Source organism: Pseudonaja textilis, chromosome 2 (genome assembly GCF_049901715.1).
Source record: "Pseudonaja textilis isolate UNSWEBS1 chromosome 2, rPseTex1.2, whole genome shotgun sequence".
NCBI classification, from domain to species: Eukaryota; Metazoa; Chordata; class Lepidosauria; order Squamata; family Elapidae; genus Pseudonaja; species Pseudonaja textilis.
The window spans coordinates 69,858,288-69,875,236 of NC_141991.1; the positions used below are offsets into that span (position 1 = coordinate 69,858,288).

The window sequence follows — 16,949 nt, forward strand, 5'->3', positions numbered from 1 at the left end:
GCATGGCCTGTGCATGATGCATCCAGCTTGCGGGCCGCAGGTTTCACACCCTCGGCCTATAGGATTGGTCCTTTAAGTTCCTGCCATCACAGCACCCATGCATTTGTGTGATCGCAATTCAGGCATATGGCAACCAGCTGATGGTTGCAGCATCCTGCAGTTAGGTGATCATTATTTGTGGCCTTTCCTGCCAGCTGTCCAGAGCAAACAGAATTGGGTAGTTGGTAGGGAAAGTCACAAACTGCTCCCATGACTTGCTCTAGCTACTTTTTCTCCCAAGGAGCCCTGCAAACAGAGACAAGATCCCAGGAATCTCGCCCTCCACAGCAGCCACTTCTGCCCTCCCTCCTAGCACCTCCTTGCCTACACTGTGTAGCACCTTGTGCACTCTGTAACACCTGCTCATGGCAAATATATACAACCACACAACACCCACATTCCTTCTCTGGGATTCTTACCTCTTCCCACTTAACAACTCATGTAGTCCTGGTATTAGGGATAACAAGTTGCAATGCCACCACTAAGTGATAAAATTGCACTTCACAACTGTATTGCTTTGTGGCAGAAATTCTGGTTCAAATTGCTGTTGTAACCCAAGAACAACTTTAACAAACTATTTTAATCTGCTCCAAATTAGTATCTTTAGTGACTACCAAAAAACCCAAGTAAAATCTGTTAAGCACCATTAATTTTAATTATCGATCCAATCTCTTTTAAGACCAGAAATATTGTAAGAGCTTTATTTACCAACCCAATTTAGTGCCATGTGTTTTAGCCAATCAATATTGTGGTTAGCAAAAATCATCTTCGTTTTACATTCCAAATTTTGAAGATGGTTCAATACCTATTATGAAATAAATTAACTACTCCTACCAAAACTTTGGTTGCCCAATCCATTTATCCCAGCAAGCTCAAACATATCTGAGACATTGTTGCAGGAAGAAGTTAACACAGAAACAGCAAAGTTGACTCAATAAGGCTAATCATTACAATTTTAGAGAATAGCTAAAGTGCAGATTGATCTTTGTGCAAACTAATATGAAGATATAGTCAAAAGATGTCACCCAAGGTTTGATGATGATTCCAGCTCTACTACAGAAAATGGTACCTTGGACTTTTAATTTAGCATCTTCTCCCATATTTCCAAAGTACAAGTAGAAAGTACTTTTGTTAGCATTAGGATTTACACCAATTACAGTTAGTCCTTTTTTTTAAAACAACCAATGGTTCTGGAACCATTCAAAATTACAACAGGAATTCTCTCGTTTCTGCAGAATGGCTGCAAATGCAGAGCCAAATCCTGCTTAGATTTTGGAAATATTTTTTTTCAGCCAGCCTCTTTGAAAGCGAAAGGGCTGCTGATCAGATTGATTTCTCCACATAAGGGGCAGAGTCCCTTTGCCAACCAAAAATTAGAGGGGCAAATAACACAGCAATAGAATGATATAAGAATCTGCTTTACAGAAAAGGACTGAAAAAAGGCTATATAAAGCAGCAAGTCCAAGGATAGCAGATAAATCTGAAAAAACAAGTTCCTGAATGTAATTTCTATACAGAAATAGGCATGCTTTGAGTCACATATAGTGCATTTGGAAAGTGTTCAGACCCCCTTCACTTTTGTCAATTTCGTTATGCTTCAGCCTGATTCTATATTGATTTTTTTCTCATTAATCTACACTCAGTATCCCATAATGACAAAGTGAAAACAGAATTTTAGAAATGTCTGTAAATTTATTAAAAAGAAAAAAATGAAATATCAATTGGCTTGAGTATTCAGACCCTTTGCAACGCTTGGAATGTAGCTCAGGTGCCTCCCATTTCTCTTGATTGTTACTGACATGTTTCTACACTTTGGAGTCCACCTTACATTGCTCGGACATGATTTAGAAAGGCACAAGCCTCTCTATAAAAGGCCTCACAGCTGCCAATGCACACTGTAGCAGAGCAAAAGCCATGGGGTCAAAGGAGCTGCCTGCCGAGTTCAGAGACAAAATTATTGCAAGGCACAGATCTGGAGCAACAACAATAAAATTTCTGCACTGAAGTTTCCTAAGAGCACAGGGGCCTCCATAATTCTCCAATGGAAGTTTGGCACAACCAGCACTCTTCCAAAAGCTGGCCATCAGATTAAATGGAGCAATTGGGGGGGGGGGGGAAACCTTAGTAAGAGAACCCAATGGTCACTCTGACTGAGCTTCAGAGATCCTGTGTGAAGACGGGACAGAGTTCTGGAAGGATATCTATCCCTCACTGCAACCCTCCCCCAATTTATGGGCTTTATGACAGAGAGGCTAGATGGAAGTACCTCCTCAGTGCAAAACTCATGAAAGCCCACTTGGGAGGCTTGTACCTGAAGGACTCTCAGACAGTGAGGAACAAGATTCTCTGGTCTGATGAAATAAAGATTGTTCGGCTTCAATTCTAAACATTATGTCTGGAGGAAATCAGGCAATGGTCATCACCTGCCCAATATCATCCTAACAGTGAAGCATGGTGGTGGCAGTATTATGCTGTGGAGGCAACAGGGATTGGGAGACGGGTCAGGGTTGAGGGAAAGCTGAATGGAGCAATGTACAGTGATATCCTCAATGAAAATCTGTTCTACAGCGTTCAGACCTCAGACTGGGCCAAAGGTTTGCTTTCCAACATGATAACGATCCTAAGCACAGATAAGACAACACAGGAGTGGCTTAGGGACAACTCTGTGAATGTCCTAGAGTGGCCCAGCCAGAACCCTGACTTGAACCCTATGGGAGATCTCCGGAGGGACCTGAAAATGGCTGTCCACTGACGGTCACATTCTAACCTGACTGAGCTTGAGAGGATTTGCAGAATGGCAGAAAATCCCCCAATCTAGGTATGCAAAGCTTGTCGTGTCTTACCCCAAAAGACTCAAGACTGCAATTGCTGCCAAAGGTGCTTCAACAAAGTATTGAGTGAAAGTTCTGAATACTTATGCCAATGTGATATTTTAGTTTTTTTCTATTTAATAAATTTACAGGCATTTCTAACATTTTGTTTTCACTTTGTCATTATGGGGTACTGAGTGTAAATTAATGACGGGGAAAAAGTGAATTTCAACAACTGTAGAATCAGGCTGCAGCGTAACAAAACTGATAAAAAGTGAAGGGGGTCAGAATACTTTCTGAATGCACTGTATAACTTCTGTTAAAATATGTTAGAATGCTGGTATATACAACAACAAATGTCATGTCTAGATCAGGGGTGTCAAACTCATTTTTATTGAGGACCAAATCTGGGTTGTATTTGACCTCAGCAGGGAGGGAACATGGCTGGGGGACATGGCCAGCTCAACGTTACTCGTGCTGGGGGTGCCTGTGCTGGCACGAGCACTTTGCCAGCGAAAACAGGCTTCCGAGTTCCATTTTCGCCTGCAATGGCCTCCCGCAACCCTCTATCAATGAAAACAGGATGCCGAGCGCCATTTTTGTCTATGAAAGCCTCCTGTAACCCTCTGTCAGCGAAAACTGAGCTCAAGAGGGCTGCCCGCAACCCTCCCAAGCTTCATTTTTGCTGGCAGACACACCGTGGGCCGGTCCTTTGCTGTTTCCAGGGCAGCCCCAAGGGCCTTGAGTTTGACACCCCTGGTCTAGATTGTAGGGAATAGGTGAAGGTGATGGAAATTTATACCAATCCTTCAACAAATACAAATTATATATCATATTTAAAAAGTCTTTAAGTGACAAAAAGATATGTGTTTGACATACTCTTTGATTGAAAGGGATCAATTTAAGGTAATAGCATTCTATTACAGAACAAAGGTGATGGTAACTTTTGTTATTTAAAATCTATAACCAGAAGCTGGCTGATTTCATCCTCCAGTGACATGATATAAATGTAGCAACAGTGTCCTCACATTTTCAGGATCAGAATATAGAATCTTACTAGGGATGGAAAACTGTTCTCCAAAAATCAGAAATATAACACGTCATATAATTCTAGTAGGTGTACAATAAAGTCACCATATAAGCTGAAATAAGTCATAATAACTACATTAAAACAACAAAGAAGGCACTGTAACAAACCCAAAGAAACATTTGCTCATTAATATGCTATGTTGATAAAAAGCCTTTAATTTATTCATGCCTAAAAAGATAGGAAAAATATTCTGTAGCCAAGAATGATCAGGTGGCCAGTGTGCTTGAGATCATAATCTATACGGTAGTAGGAAACAATTGGTAGAACTTCCTCTCCAAAGCACTCTGCTAATACAGTTAACAGCTAATTTGTCAGACAGTATAGCCATGCACATGTCTGAGAGTATAAAGGTAAAGGTTTCCCCTGTCTTTTCCAACTCTAGGAGGCAGTGCTCATCTTCATTTCTTAGCCAAGGGAGCCAGTGTGGTCCAAAGACACTTCAATGGTCATGCGGCCTGCATGACTATATACCGAATCACAAAGACACAGAACACTGTTACCTTCCCACTGAAGTGGTACTTATTTATCTGTCTACGGAGATTCTCAGTCATCAAGGTCAAGGTTGCCCCAAAGGTGCTTTTTCAAAAGGCAACTCGGCTTTGTTTTCCCTGAAGACATTCTGCTTCTCATCCAAGAAGCTTCTTCAATTCAGAACTGAAGAAACTTCTTGGATGAGAAGCGAAATGTCTTCAGGGGAAAACAAAGTCCTTTTGAAAACACCTTTGGGGCTAACTATCTAATCTCATTTGCATGCTTTCAAACCGCTTGGTGGGCAGCAGCCAGGACAAGGACGGAAATTCACCCCGTTGTGTAGTGTTCCAGATCTGGAACCTGAACTGTCAGCTTTCCAGCTGACAAGGTCAGCATCTTTAACCACTGAGCCATTGCACTATCTGAGAGTATATTGGTTTTTATAGAAGTGTTCTAATCAAAAGGAAATTGCATCCAAAATAGAAGCATAACTGCAGACAATCTGGCATTCATAAATACATTTGTAATCAATTCCTCACCCATGATATAAGATGAAAGGTAAAGCTTTCCAAAGTATTAAGACGTGAGAAAGTTAACTGATGATTAAAGGAGCCCCACCAAAGAAATGCCTGATAGGTAAACATCTACTTTCTAAATCTACCCTTGGTTAAGTTTTCCTGATACGCATATTCATATAGGTGGGTGGGGAAAATGGTTTTGTACTAGTATATTGATTCAGATTTTAATAATTGCCTCAAAATATTTGCTTAGTCCCATCTACACTATATTCATTTCATGTTGAATAGGATAATAAAACCCAATTCTCACCTTTATCTGAGAATATTCCGGTTCAAACTGTTCTGTCCAAAGGTCCTGTTCATAGTAATATAGTCCATCATTGATCACTTTGGCCAATTCTGAACTCATCTTTGCCCTGGAAGTGTGGTTGCCTGTTCTGTCTCCCCCTGGATGACGGCGTAGATAGGGGGGTGTCTGTGTTACAATCAAAATTTTATTCACGTCCCTGTCATCAATCTCATAGTCTGAATCCTCATCTGACCAATCAGTGAAGGTGTTTTTACGACCATCCATCTGTTCCATTTCCTCATCAAAAAGAAAGTCCAACTCCTCTGGTTCATCCTGATCCTTCTGCTTCAGTGATGTTCTAGACTCTTCTGTTTTCTGGTAAAAGTGAGATAATGTTAAAATAGGAGATGGTGGAGCACTAAGCTGTACTGCAACACTCACAGGAAAACTGCCATGAATTCTCAATTTTGTCCTCAAGATAAGTAACTCAAAACCTTCACCTACGATAGATGGCTTGAAAACAAAGTCCATTTCATTTAATCCTGCATCACATGACATACCAGCCGACACAGGAAGACTAAGAGAAGGGCAGAACTATACAGGTAGTCCTTAATGTCCACTCATTCAATAACTATTCAAAGTGATGACAGTAGAGACGAAGGAACTTATGACTGATCTTCAAAGTTTTGGTCACTGTAGTGCCCTTGTGGTCTCATAAACAAATTCAGGGCCACTTCAGGTTTATGAACACCTTTGGCCACTTACCTACCTACTGCCACTAGTTGCTCCCATTAACCACAGTTGTGCCACTGCAACTAGGGTTTATTTTGTGTCCTATCCAGAGCCCTTTTTTGCAGGAAAGAAGGCCCTGGGTGAAGCATGAACAGAAGGTCTCGCTGGTGAACAAACAGAAGCCCAGGGCAGGGTGTGAGGGAAGCCCCAAGTGAGGTGCCATAGGAACAGGGGTTACCAACCTTTTGGATCTCAGGGACCACCAAACTCATTTTAAATCCCAGGGACCACTAACAGGTTCTGTGGGAATGGCCTAATTTGTGGGTGTGGCTTGGTGGTCATGTGACTGGCTGGGCATGGCTTGTGTATAAATATTATACATATTTAGATAAATATTGATTTTTTTATAAAAAAAGAGCAACTTTTACCCAAAATCAGACAAAGCAAGCAGATTGAGTTGCTCACAGATTCATTCAGAAATCTATCTATCTGCCATTGGCTAGCTCAGTCTGTCACATAAAATTTGCTTGCAAGCAAACTCATAAAATTTGTTAGCAAGCAAACTCACAAAATTAACTCACAACACACCATGTATATAAACATTGATTTTTTTATTTAAAAAAAGAGCAACTTTTACCCAAAATCAGGCAAAGAAGGCAGGCAGATAGAGTTGCTCTCAGAATCATTCAGTGATCTATCTATCTGCCATCGGCTTGCTTAGTCTCTCAAATTTGCTTGCCATGAGTCTGCACTGAATCATAGAACTTTCAGTCCTAAGGGAGGTTTGGCTGTGCTTAAAAACCGAGCCGAAGATCTAAAGACTAGCTAGAAAGCAAGAAATCCAACCATTTCCTGCTTCCTAGCTAATGTAAATCTCCCAGCACAGCAGAACAGATGATGGTTGGAAAAAGGAAAAATAGCAATTTAGCAGGTAAGTTTGCCAGGTAAGGAGTGAGTGGGCAGGGAGGGTTCCCTCGGGCCATGTGGGCAGCACAGCCTTGTGTTTCTGCGCAGCCTGGATTAATTGCTTTGGGGGAGTGCTCTGGAGGTGAGATTTCTCTGTGGCCCACCAAAATTTTCTCGCGGCCCACCGGTTGGCAACCGCTGCCACAGAAGAAGAAGATGGTATGAAAGAAGATCCTGACTGGAGGTATGAAGACTGGCAGGGCTAGGCATTAGGGGCAGCAGGCAGCCAAAAGGGCAGAGGAAGCAGTCCTTTACGTTACCAAGGCTCAGGACCAGGAGAGATCAAGCCAGGAACGGCTTGGATTCAGGTGGGTTCTTGCTAATGAATTCAGTTAATGACAGCACCAGGGACTGCCAGGATTGCCATTTCTAAATGATGGGCTCCTATGTTATAATGTTTTACTAAAACATCACTTAGTGAAAGAAATTTTGGTCCCAGGTACCTTCGTTAAACAAGGATTACCTGTATGTACTTTTGGCAATCAAAAGTTGCATTAAAACAAGCCAACAAACCCATAGCCTTGTAAAACACATCAACAACGTTGGAGACTGTTTGTCATCCCTTTTTTATTTTTGTGGCTTTGCCAGAGTTTCTCTGTCTGAGGTAAAAAAAAATGTCCACCACTGGAGTTGCACAAATGGTTCAAATTTCAAACACAGAGCTATTGAGTTTTGAATTCAACCCCAATCTCCAAGAGTGGAGATATCTAACATATTTAATGCAATTAAGGTTAGAGTGTTATATTAGTCAATCTCTTGAAAATCTTCTGCAAGGTTAAAAAAAAAAAAAGGTAAAGATTTTACCCTGCTAGTTGTGAATAACTTTTAAGTCTGTCTTCTGTATCTATCTACTACATCTGTCATTAAATCCTGTAGAAAGTCTGGCCTCCAATGTGATTCATTGGTTGGTTACCTTGGGTCTGATGGGAGATGGCCTAGGCCTCTTCTTCACTTCAATCCACGCCTCTGAGTCCAAGTCAGGCAGGCTGGCAGACAGACCTTTAGGCATTGTCTTCAAATTACTAACTTCCTCTGTCTTGCTTAGCATGGGACTGGCAGAGCGGGGAGAACCAGGAGCAGATTCTGTAACATGTATTTAAATAAAGTATCTGTACATGCAAATTACTTGATTTGCAAAATATCAACAAAAATAACTCAATAATATAAATTAGCCTTGGAAGAAAAGGAAATAAAGAAATAGCACTCCTACCGGAGAGTCAACTTTTAGACAAATGAACAAGATGTCACTTATATATTTTAATTCTAATTTACATTAACTATGTATAAAACATGTAGACTGTGTCATATAATTTTTGTCAGTATTTTTACTTGGCCTTTCATTTTTATAAAACCAACCCAACTTTACTTTTTATCAAATGGGATGTCAAATTCCTTACAATAAAACGAATTAATACTCTTAATAGTTATTTAAATTTTCACCCCTGCTCTTGGCTACTTAATCTTTTTTCTTATCCACTTTTCTAACAAAATCCCCACACATCATACAGTACCTGTCCAACCCTATCTGAATGCTTTGGCATTATCATCAGAAAAATACAACTGGAAGACATATTATGAAACAGACAGAAACCTGTTTGATCACTACAAAATGTGTTCACAACATACTCATAACATGAGCATAAGGGGCAAGTTTGTACATCCCAATGTCAGGATTTCAGAATGGGGAGCTTTCAAAGACAAACAAAAATGCACCTGAGATACTCTTTATCCAGATTGCATGCTTAGGTGTTGGCAACCGATAACTGAAGCCAAATGGAACAATAACTGGCACGAGCAAAGCAAGCTAGTTGTACTCCCAGTCTACTGCTACTCAATGCACAAAATTTTATTGTAACAGGTTTCATAGAATGTTCAGACACATCTGCTATGAAGTAATCAAAATTTTATTTATTTCAAGAGACATTAGGCTCAGGCAAAATTTGGGGCCTATTATATGTCAGGGAGGGGAAATCTTTCCAAAGACCAGAGGCAACCACAGAAAAGGTCCTAGTTCCCATAAGATGACAAGAGTTAAATAAAAGAAACTTGCATGCATTCCCTGTGGGAGCATGTGGAGCATGTAATCAGCCTTGGGAGAAGTAACTGAGTAACCTAGTACTATGTAATGTAGCGTTTTTAAAGACAATCCCCAGCAACTTGGATTGCAATTGGAAATCTATCAGCTTGCAAAGCAGCAGTGTTACATGGGCATAATGAGATATACCTTCAGATATCCATCTTCTGCCTTCTGGACCAATGGAAGCTTCCATATGATTTTCAAGGGCAGCCCCTTGTACAACTATGTGTAACAGTCCAATTGGGAGGTGACCAAGGATAAATGACTAACCTCCCAGCCCAAGAATAGGTAGAAAAAGTACCCTGGACACAACTGCCCTCAGCTCTTTGAGCAGGAGTACCTCCAAATTGCTTGACATAGGGCACACCACCACTTCTTTCAGAGCTAAGACTAATTCCAGAATCACAAAGCAGTGGGCTGTCAATGACAAGACATATAATATTGCCCACGTCCAAATCACACAGCCAGTGCCCCAAAACAAAAGCCAGATCTATCAGGTGCTCCCCCTCCCATAGATCAGACCTGCAACAAACTGGGTCAGGTTCATGGTTGTCATGCTGGCCATGAACTTCCATACAGTCTGCTCCCCAAAGATGATAGACTGAAGTTCCCCCAGAATCATAAATCTTGGAAATTCTATTGCCAGGCCAAAGACAGCCTCAAACAGAGTAGGCAAGGAAACTGCTATGCAGCAAAAAGACTGGTACAATAGCTGAACTCCCAACTGATTTTTAGAGCCAACCTTATAGGTAAGGTATTACATGTGGTTATCTGAGATAGTGCCTCTGGCAATCTTCAAAGTCCCCTGATAGACAACAGCACGCACGCACACAACACAAAGTTGTGGCTGGTGCCACAACCAAAATCCCACTGGGCGTATTTACAAGAAAGGCATTTCCTCCTCCTCCTTGCCCTGCAGGGTTCTCAGAAATATATGCCAGGTTTGCCTTCTCATATAGGATCAAATCCCATATTAGAGGGATTTATTAGAGGCTGAGCTTGAGCAACACTAAATGTTAACATATGCCCATGTAAGGTAAATTATTATCTTTAATAACCCAGAGACTCTGGGTTAAATAATGAAATGTTGACGTTTTGTAATGCTGCTGTTTTGTAAAATAAATGTTTGGCTTGATCTCAAATTATGTAGCAACAACAAAAATCAACATATTTTGTGGAACATATTTGATTTTCATATTTTCCATTTGTACTGACCTGTCTCTTTTTGGAAGTTCTGCCTGGGCACAAATTCTGGGCAGTTGATTAGCTGAGAGAAGTCCGTTTGTGTATAGTCTGTCATGGGAGGGCCAGGCAAAGGCCATTTCTCTGGTTCTTCTTTTCTCCTGATTTTCTGGTCCACAATCTCCACTACTTTGCTGTCTTTTAATGCCTAGAAAACAACCCCTCATTTTCAGCATTAATATATTAAAACAAGGCAAGAAGGGGTAGTGCAAATATTCCTCAGATACCTCTTATCTAATAGTGAAATAGGAGTCTTAAAAAATCTAAAAGAACATTAAGCACTAAATAATTTAAAAATTATCAGATATGCTGCAGTCATTTAGGAGTCAGGAAGTAAATTATTGTTTTTATATGAAGAAATTATGTTTTACAGTGCCATATGAACATAGCTGAAATTGAGGAAATTGTTGGGTTTTTTTTTTCTTTAAACATTTCTGGCCTTTTCCTGTCCTTCTTAAATGTTCTCATCCCATTCATTCCAAAGGCAGACAAAGGAACAAAGCCAACTTTAGCATTAGTATACTTGCTTTCCTACTCCCAAGCATATCCGGGTAATGAAGAGACACAGATATGACCTGCAAATATTTCCATTTTCTGACTTAATCCAGTACAGGAATGGGAGATCTAAAACATCTATGATTATCTCTCTCAAGAACCATGACATGGCAGCTTTAAGAGCTTTAATGAACTCAAACTCATAAAGTGACACACATTCATTGTATCAGTGGATGTTAGGCCCAAGCCCAGAGATGACACAGTGAGATCCAATCCACTCCTTTACTTACACCCAATTGACAGAATCTTGCCAAACTAAAGTTGTAACTTTCTTATGACATATATCCTGAAAGTTTAGGGTGTGGCTACCCTGAACCTTTTACCCCCTCAGCCTCCCCCTCCCCCAGTTTGGGACAGTGCAGTCTCTTAATCCAAGCATTTTTCTGAGAAAGCTCTTAGTTAAAATCCTCCTCACTGCTCCTGCAGGTTTCATCACAATGGAATAGGTTTTTAGTGCAAGACTGAATGAGATAGTATGGTATAACCAAAAGTGAAATGACAACACAAGTCTAAATACATAGGTAGCCAGGTGGACAGATTATCCCTTACCTTAATGATAAGGCCAACATCTGTGGTTAGGGCCTGCACCCGATGGAAACTGGCAATGAGAGTGATGGGAAGGAAACCTTCAGTGTCCATTTTCCGTCTCAAGAAAAAGTCTCTTTCCAAATTGTCAACACTGAAGTAGTATTCTCTGAAAATAGCAAGTAATGGAAATTGAAATAGTTATTTGTGTCACATGCTAAATTACACTAATATCACTTCAGAAAAGTTTCTCTCAAGTATAAGAGTAATATCATATCCATCGTTTTCAAAACTGGTCCCAATCTAAGACAGACTTATGTTTAAATATATATTATGTGGGTTAAGGAAATACTTTTTGATAGTAACAGAAGATATGTCTACCCTAAAATAATCTCATTCATTGTATCAGAATTATTCCTGTTGCACTGCCATACTCTGTGCCAGAGAGTACCAATTTCTTAAACTTGCCATTCATTTCTCTTTGTTATTAGTAAACTTGCTGCTACTGAAAGTAAAGAAAGAAATATAAAAAGAAGTAAATTCTCTTATTCCACCCTTTTTCCTGCAAGTGACATAATTGGCACATATATGCTGATACGTTTCTAAGAAGATATCCTATATTACACATTGCTTATTTTTCCTTCTATATTCTCAATTGGCTGTTGGACATAACCTTGCATTCTGCTGCTATCACCACTTTAAATACCAGCCATTATTTTGAATGTTTTCAGTTGCCTACTCCTAAATAATTTTATAGAAAGGGCTTATTATTATAGGCTGTGATCCTGCTGCAATAATTGCCATTTTACTTGTTTTGGAAAGGGCAGCACAATATATCTAAATAAGAGACTATTTAGCAATTTCTTAATGGATAAAATCAGTTTTTCTGCCAAATAAAGTGGTTTGTCAAATATCTAACAAGGCTTTTAAAAGATTGAAAAACTACTCCTAGAACCAAAACTAATACATACATCTGTCGTTTTATGTAGTCTTTGAGCAGTTCTTGGTCAACACTGTAGAGCTCAGTGCTACTGATGTTATCAAAGTAATAAGTGATATTACTAGTGTATTTCTGTGTACGTGTGCCATCAGAAGCATCAAATTTCCGATATCCATAATGATAATAAAAATGAGCTGTAGAAGGGAAAAGATAAAAAGAATCATTTTTAAAACCTTTTCTTCTCAAACAAAATCTGTATTGCACTGGTCAAACACACCCAAGATAAAATATAATAGCCAGGTAGGGGACTACTGTTTGATATTATGGCCATTGACCTGTGTTGATCTACATAATTCTATATTTTCTCCCATATTCATTTCTTCATTGAAACGAAAGGATTGGGAAAGGTTACCCTGAGGTTTGGAATAAGGTATCACCAATAGGACATTCTGCTGACACCCTGTCACGTAACTCCAAGAATATGGCACATACTCATAATGTTACAAGAATTCAATAATGCTGAGGTGTGAATAAGGACAAATGTGTTGCTAGTCAGTAGAAAGTTAGGACACAAGATTCCCCTAAACATCTGAAAAATCAGATGTATTGTTTGGGAATGCCTGCACTCCCAAATTCAATAATGCAATAATAACCAAATTTGCACATTTATGTTCAGTGTGCCAGCTATAACTATTTCTGAATCAGCTGTATCTGCTAACAGTCCCCTATGTATTGGTCAAATAGCAATGTACTTTAATTTCTAGAAACTCTTGAAAGGTACTGGAGAATGTAGAGTGATATAAAACATGGCAGATAAGCTGTTAACCAGTGACACATCACACCCAAACAAAGCTATCTTATCTATTTCACAACTCTTCTGACCAGATGGATCAAAAGCTTGCTGCCTAAGGACCAAAGGTTTACTATCTGCAGAAGGACCTCTCTTATTACAAAACTAGATTTCAAAAGTCCTTTTACAGTATAACTTTTCTTATGCCACCCCTGGAGCACGCTTTACTTTAAATTATTAGTCATTTGCAATAAAACTGACAGATTATTGAAGCATTGTAAAGACTGGCACTCTTTTAAGATACTATAAGAAACTTTTTTTTCCTCACAAGGGAAGTTTATTCTAGAACTGCTCACTTGTCTTGGTTTTTCAAAAAGGATGCCAGAATCAATCATCTTAAGCTTTCCTTTTCCTTTAATTTAATTATTTAATATTTAATTATACTTTGTGTAATTATGTTTTACTGTGTTAATATTCATTTATTATCTTTTACTTATATTATTCTTTGGTTAAAAAGGGACTTAAAAATCAATAAAAAGACATTGGTTTTGGAAAAGACTTTAAATTCTTTTATCTTGGTGTACTGATTCCAACCATACTCAGTCATAATTTAGCACAAACAAATCAGCTATCCTCAATTACTGATATTCATAGTGGAAATAAAATGTTGCTTGCCAGTTCTTTATCCACAGCATCACCAATATTCTAAACATGAAATGTGGTTATGAATATACATACACCGAGTACCTCCTCTTCCTCTACCTCTCCCTCGTCCCCGGCCACGTCCTCTGCCCCTGAAAGCACCACGAACAGTTGCCCCATCACTTTTAACACTAGAAGTTTCATCATGGTCAGGCCAATTCCGTTCATGCTTGTTATCTAAATGCCATCCTGCAACAAAATAAATAGAAAGAGAAAACATGACTGAGATGAAAACACTAAAACGACTGTGAACTGATAGGTTCAGGCATTTTTAAGCAATCAGGGAGGTTAAAAGAATCAATCTACTTCTATCCTTACTATATAACAGATAAAGGAGGCTTAGCTAGATATAGCAACAATGTTTGAAGGAGGCTTCGCCATATAAAAAGGAATATCCTAACCAGCTAGTTATTTAGAATAGTCTATGGGGGCAGGGGTATGTTAAATGGAGAAAAAAGTGTTCTGAAAATCAGAACAAAACTCAAAGTATCTTGATATTTTATATTCCAAAAGACTTGCCAAAACATTTCAATTGGTCAGCAGTAAGGAACAGGTTTACAAAAACATGGAAGAAGGAATCCATGTTCAAAAGGATGATTTAAAAAAATTAACCTAGAGTAAAATATATGTATAATGACCATAGCAAAACATGGTACCAGCAATTAAGCAAAAATTCTTATACCTTGGTCTTCATAAAAATACCCACTGAACAACCAACCAACAAATCAACCATTAATTTTCCCCTATAAAATCCTCATTACTAGGCAAAAACAAGCATAAAAATCCAAGTAGCTAGCTATTAGCTTAAGTTTGTGTTTAATGAATAAGCAATATATATGCTTGCATTAGGCAATATGTCTGTAAGGCTCAACAAAGAAAGCAATGCATTTTGATTTACAATCTGAAATATTAAAACACAAGAACAGCAACACTGCTATTACTTTAAATCCAGTACTTTAAATCCAGCAATAAGCTCACTTATCAAAATTGACTCTAGCATATGCTTGATCAACTTTACCTCAAACCTATTTCCCTTCAACTAATTTCAGCCAAAGAGAGTAAAATAAAAACCCATTATCTGCTACTTTACTGGCTATAGGCAGTCGTTGCATATTAACTGTAATTAGGACTGGCAATTCTGTCACTAAGCCAAAAACCCAATGACAGTGATGACCTTGCAATGTCATTTCCATTTCCGCTGTTAAGTGAATCAAGTCATTAAATGAGAAATCATGTGACTGTTGGCCTTACAACACTTCCACTTCTGACATTAAGTGAATCATCGCAGTAATAAATGAGACAGCATGTTATGCAACCACATTCTCTATTAATTCTGCTTGTGATGGTTGCAAATGGTGATCACACGCCTGTATGATGGCTGAAAATGAGAGATCTGGTTTTTCCAACTGTTGTAACTTTGAATGGTCACTTTAAAAAAGGCAATTGGTAACCTCTAATGACTTTTCCAAGTCACTACTACTGAAGTGGAAAGCTCTATCAGAATAGTCAAAGTGCCCATTTCAAGCTTGAAATGTTTTGCTCATTTATGTACAGAGAAGGTGAAAGGATATGATAATCTAAACAATACAAAACGTGTGCGTGTGCATGTGTTCATTTAACTGATTTCAAAGATATTCAACTCATACCTTTTGATTCAGTTCGGTTGTTGGAAGGATGCCGGTGCTGCTCATTCTGTCTGTTGTTACGAGAAGCGGTTTTATCCCTTGGCACTTCAGACTTCATATCTATTTGCAGAGGTACCCATTTGTGTCTACTGCCTGCAATACAAAAACTATTGTCTAGGATTAATCTTCTAAGGATGCAAATATGAAAAATGACACAAACTGTCAAAATATTTCGGACTCCCGGAACAGCAATGAATAATACTTTCACACACATGAAAATGAAATGGAGAGAAGTTTGAGTCTGGGTAAAAAAGATGTTCAGTTTCCAACATCCTGGTTGCTTTCTAACTGGCATCACATAGTTATGTAGCTTAGCTATGACAGCTGCTGCATTTTCTGGTTGCCATCGTTAAGCAAGACTACCTTGTCACCATTTATACCTCTTGCCAGAATCCCCATTGACTTTGCTTGCAGGAAGTCAGGCAAAGAAGGTTGCAAATGGTAACCGCAGGATGCTGCAACATTTGCAATAGACTAAATGCCCAGAGTGCAATCATATGACCACAAGGATGCTGCAATGGCTGGAACTCTTGAGGACCAATCGTAAGCACCATTCATTCAATGTTATTGTAAATCCAGTCAGTCACTGAGTAAATGGTTATTAATCAAGGATCACCTGTAATACTGAGAAACAGTTTTCTATTATCTTGAAACAATAAAATTTAAAATCTTATCAAAGTATGTTCAAAGTACAGTCTATTAGAAATATATAACTTGGCCACTTTCCCCCCCCATGCTGATCCATTATCTTGTATCTATTGTCTGCATCCTATAGCATATCTTTACAATAGTAACCATTTATTATTTTTTTCTCATAGTAAGCAAAGATATAGGACAAAAGTAAACATCTGCCCTCAGAAAAGGCATGCTTTATGAATTGAAGTAGGAACAATATTCTGGTTCAGTCTTTCATTTTAATACATTCAGTAGGTCCTGTCTGCAGGATTCAACAGATAGAACAGGAATAACAGATCACGTTGTTGCTAGGCCAAGCATTCTGATGTCCTGATCATAATTGGTTTTTTGAACTCTCAGGTTATTCCTGCTATCTTTTCGTGCTGATACAGTTCTTAAAGGCACAGAAGGCAGGCAGCTTTGCTTTTAGATTTCATTTCTGCATGAACATTTTTCTCTGCTGATTTAATCTCTGTTAATTATTTGGGGATTCCACTTCAAAGAAATAGACATTTTTGTGATTTCTAGGTAGATATGCAAGTTTAATTTTTTCTCCAGAATCTGAAGAACCTGTACTTGAAATTGGATTGCTTCAGTATAAGAATTACTTCTTCTGATGCTTACATAAAGCGTTTTATGTTGAATCCTGGATTTGTAGATCACTCTAATAGCATGTAATTTAGTATGTTTTCTTTTCTGTTCTAGTCAGATTCAAACCCTTTTTCAGCTCTCAATTTTTATTAGATGACCGTAAGCTTGTTATTATTTCATTCTAATATACTTCAGAATGTTGTTGTTGTAATGTTAGTGTTCATTAATGTTATCTTAACAACTACAGTTTTA

General features: G+C 38.7%; 1 protein-coding gene across 11 annotated transcripts in view; it reads right to left on the reverse strand.

Annotated features, from left to right (window-relative positions):
• The window catches only part of LARP1 (La ribonucleoprotein 1, translational regulator), a 96,477-nt gene that overhangs the window by 10,621 nt on the left and 68,907 nt on the right, over positions 1 to 16,949 (reverse strand). For 6 of the 11 annotated variants that reach the window (XM_026696656.2, XM_026696655.2, XM_087924240.1 and 3 more), the window contains exons 5-11: positions 15,393 to 15,524; positions 13,783 to 13,935; positions 12,286 to 12,448; positions 11,339 to 11,483; positions 10,208 to 10,382; positions 7,829 to 7,998; positions 5,239 to 5,592 (exon numbers count right to left, since the gene is read on the reverse strand). In XM_026696656.2, the coding sequence (XP_026552441.2) occupies positions 5,239 to 5,592; positions 7,829 to 7,998; positions 10,208 to 10,382; positions 11,339 to 11,483; positions 12,286 to 12,448; positions 13,783 to 13,935; positions 15,393 to 15,524 (1,292 nt within the window). The remainder of the gene's footprint in view (positions 1 to 5,238; positions 5,593 to 7,828; positions 7,999 to 10,207; positions 10,383 to 11,338; positions 11,484 to 12,285; positions 12,449 to 13,782; positions 13,936 to 15,392; positions 15,525 to 16,949) is intronic. The other 5 variants (XM_087924238.1, XM_087924237.1, XM_087924242.1 and 2 more) reach the window with 1 other exon arrangement.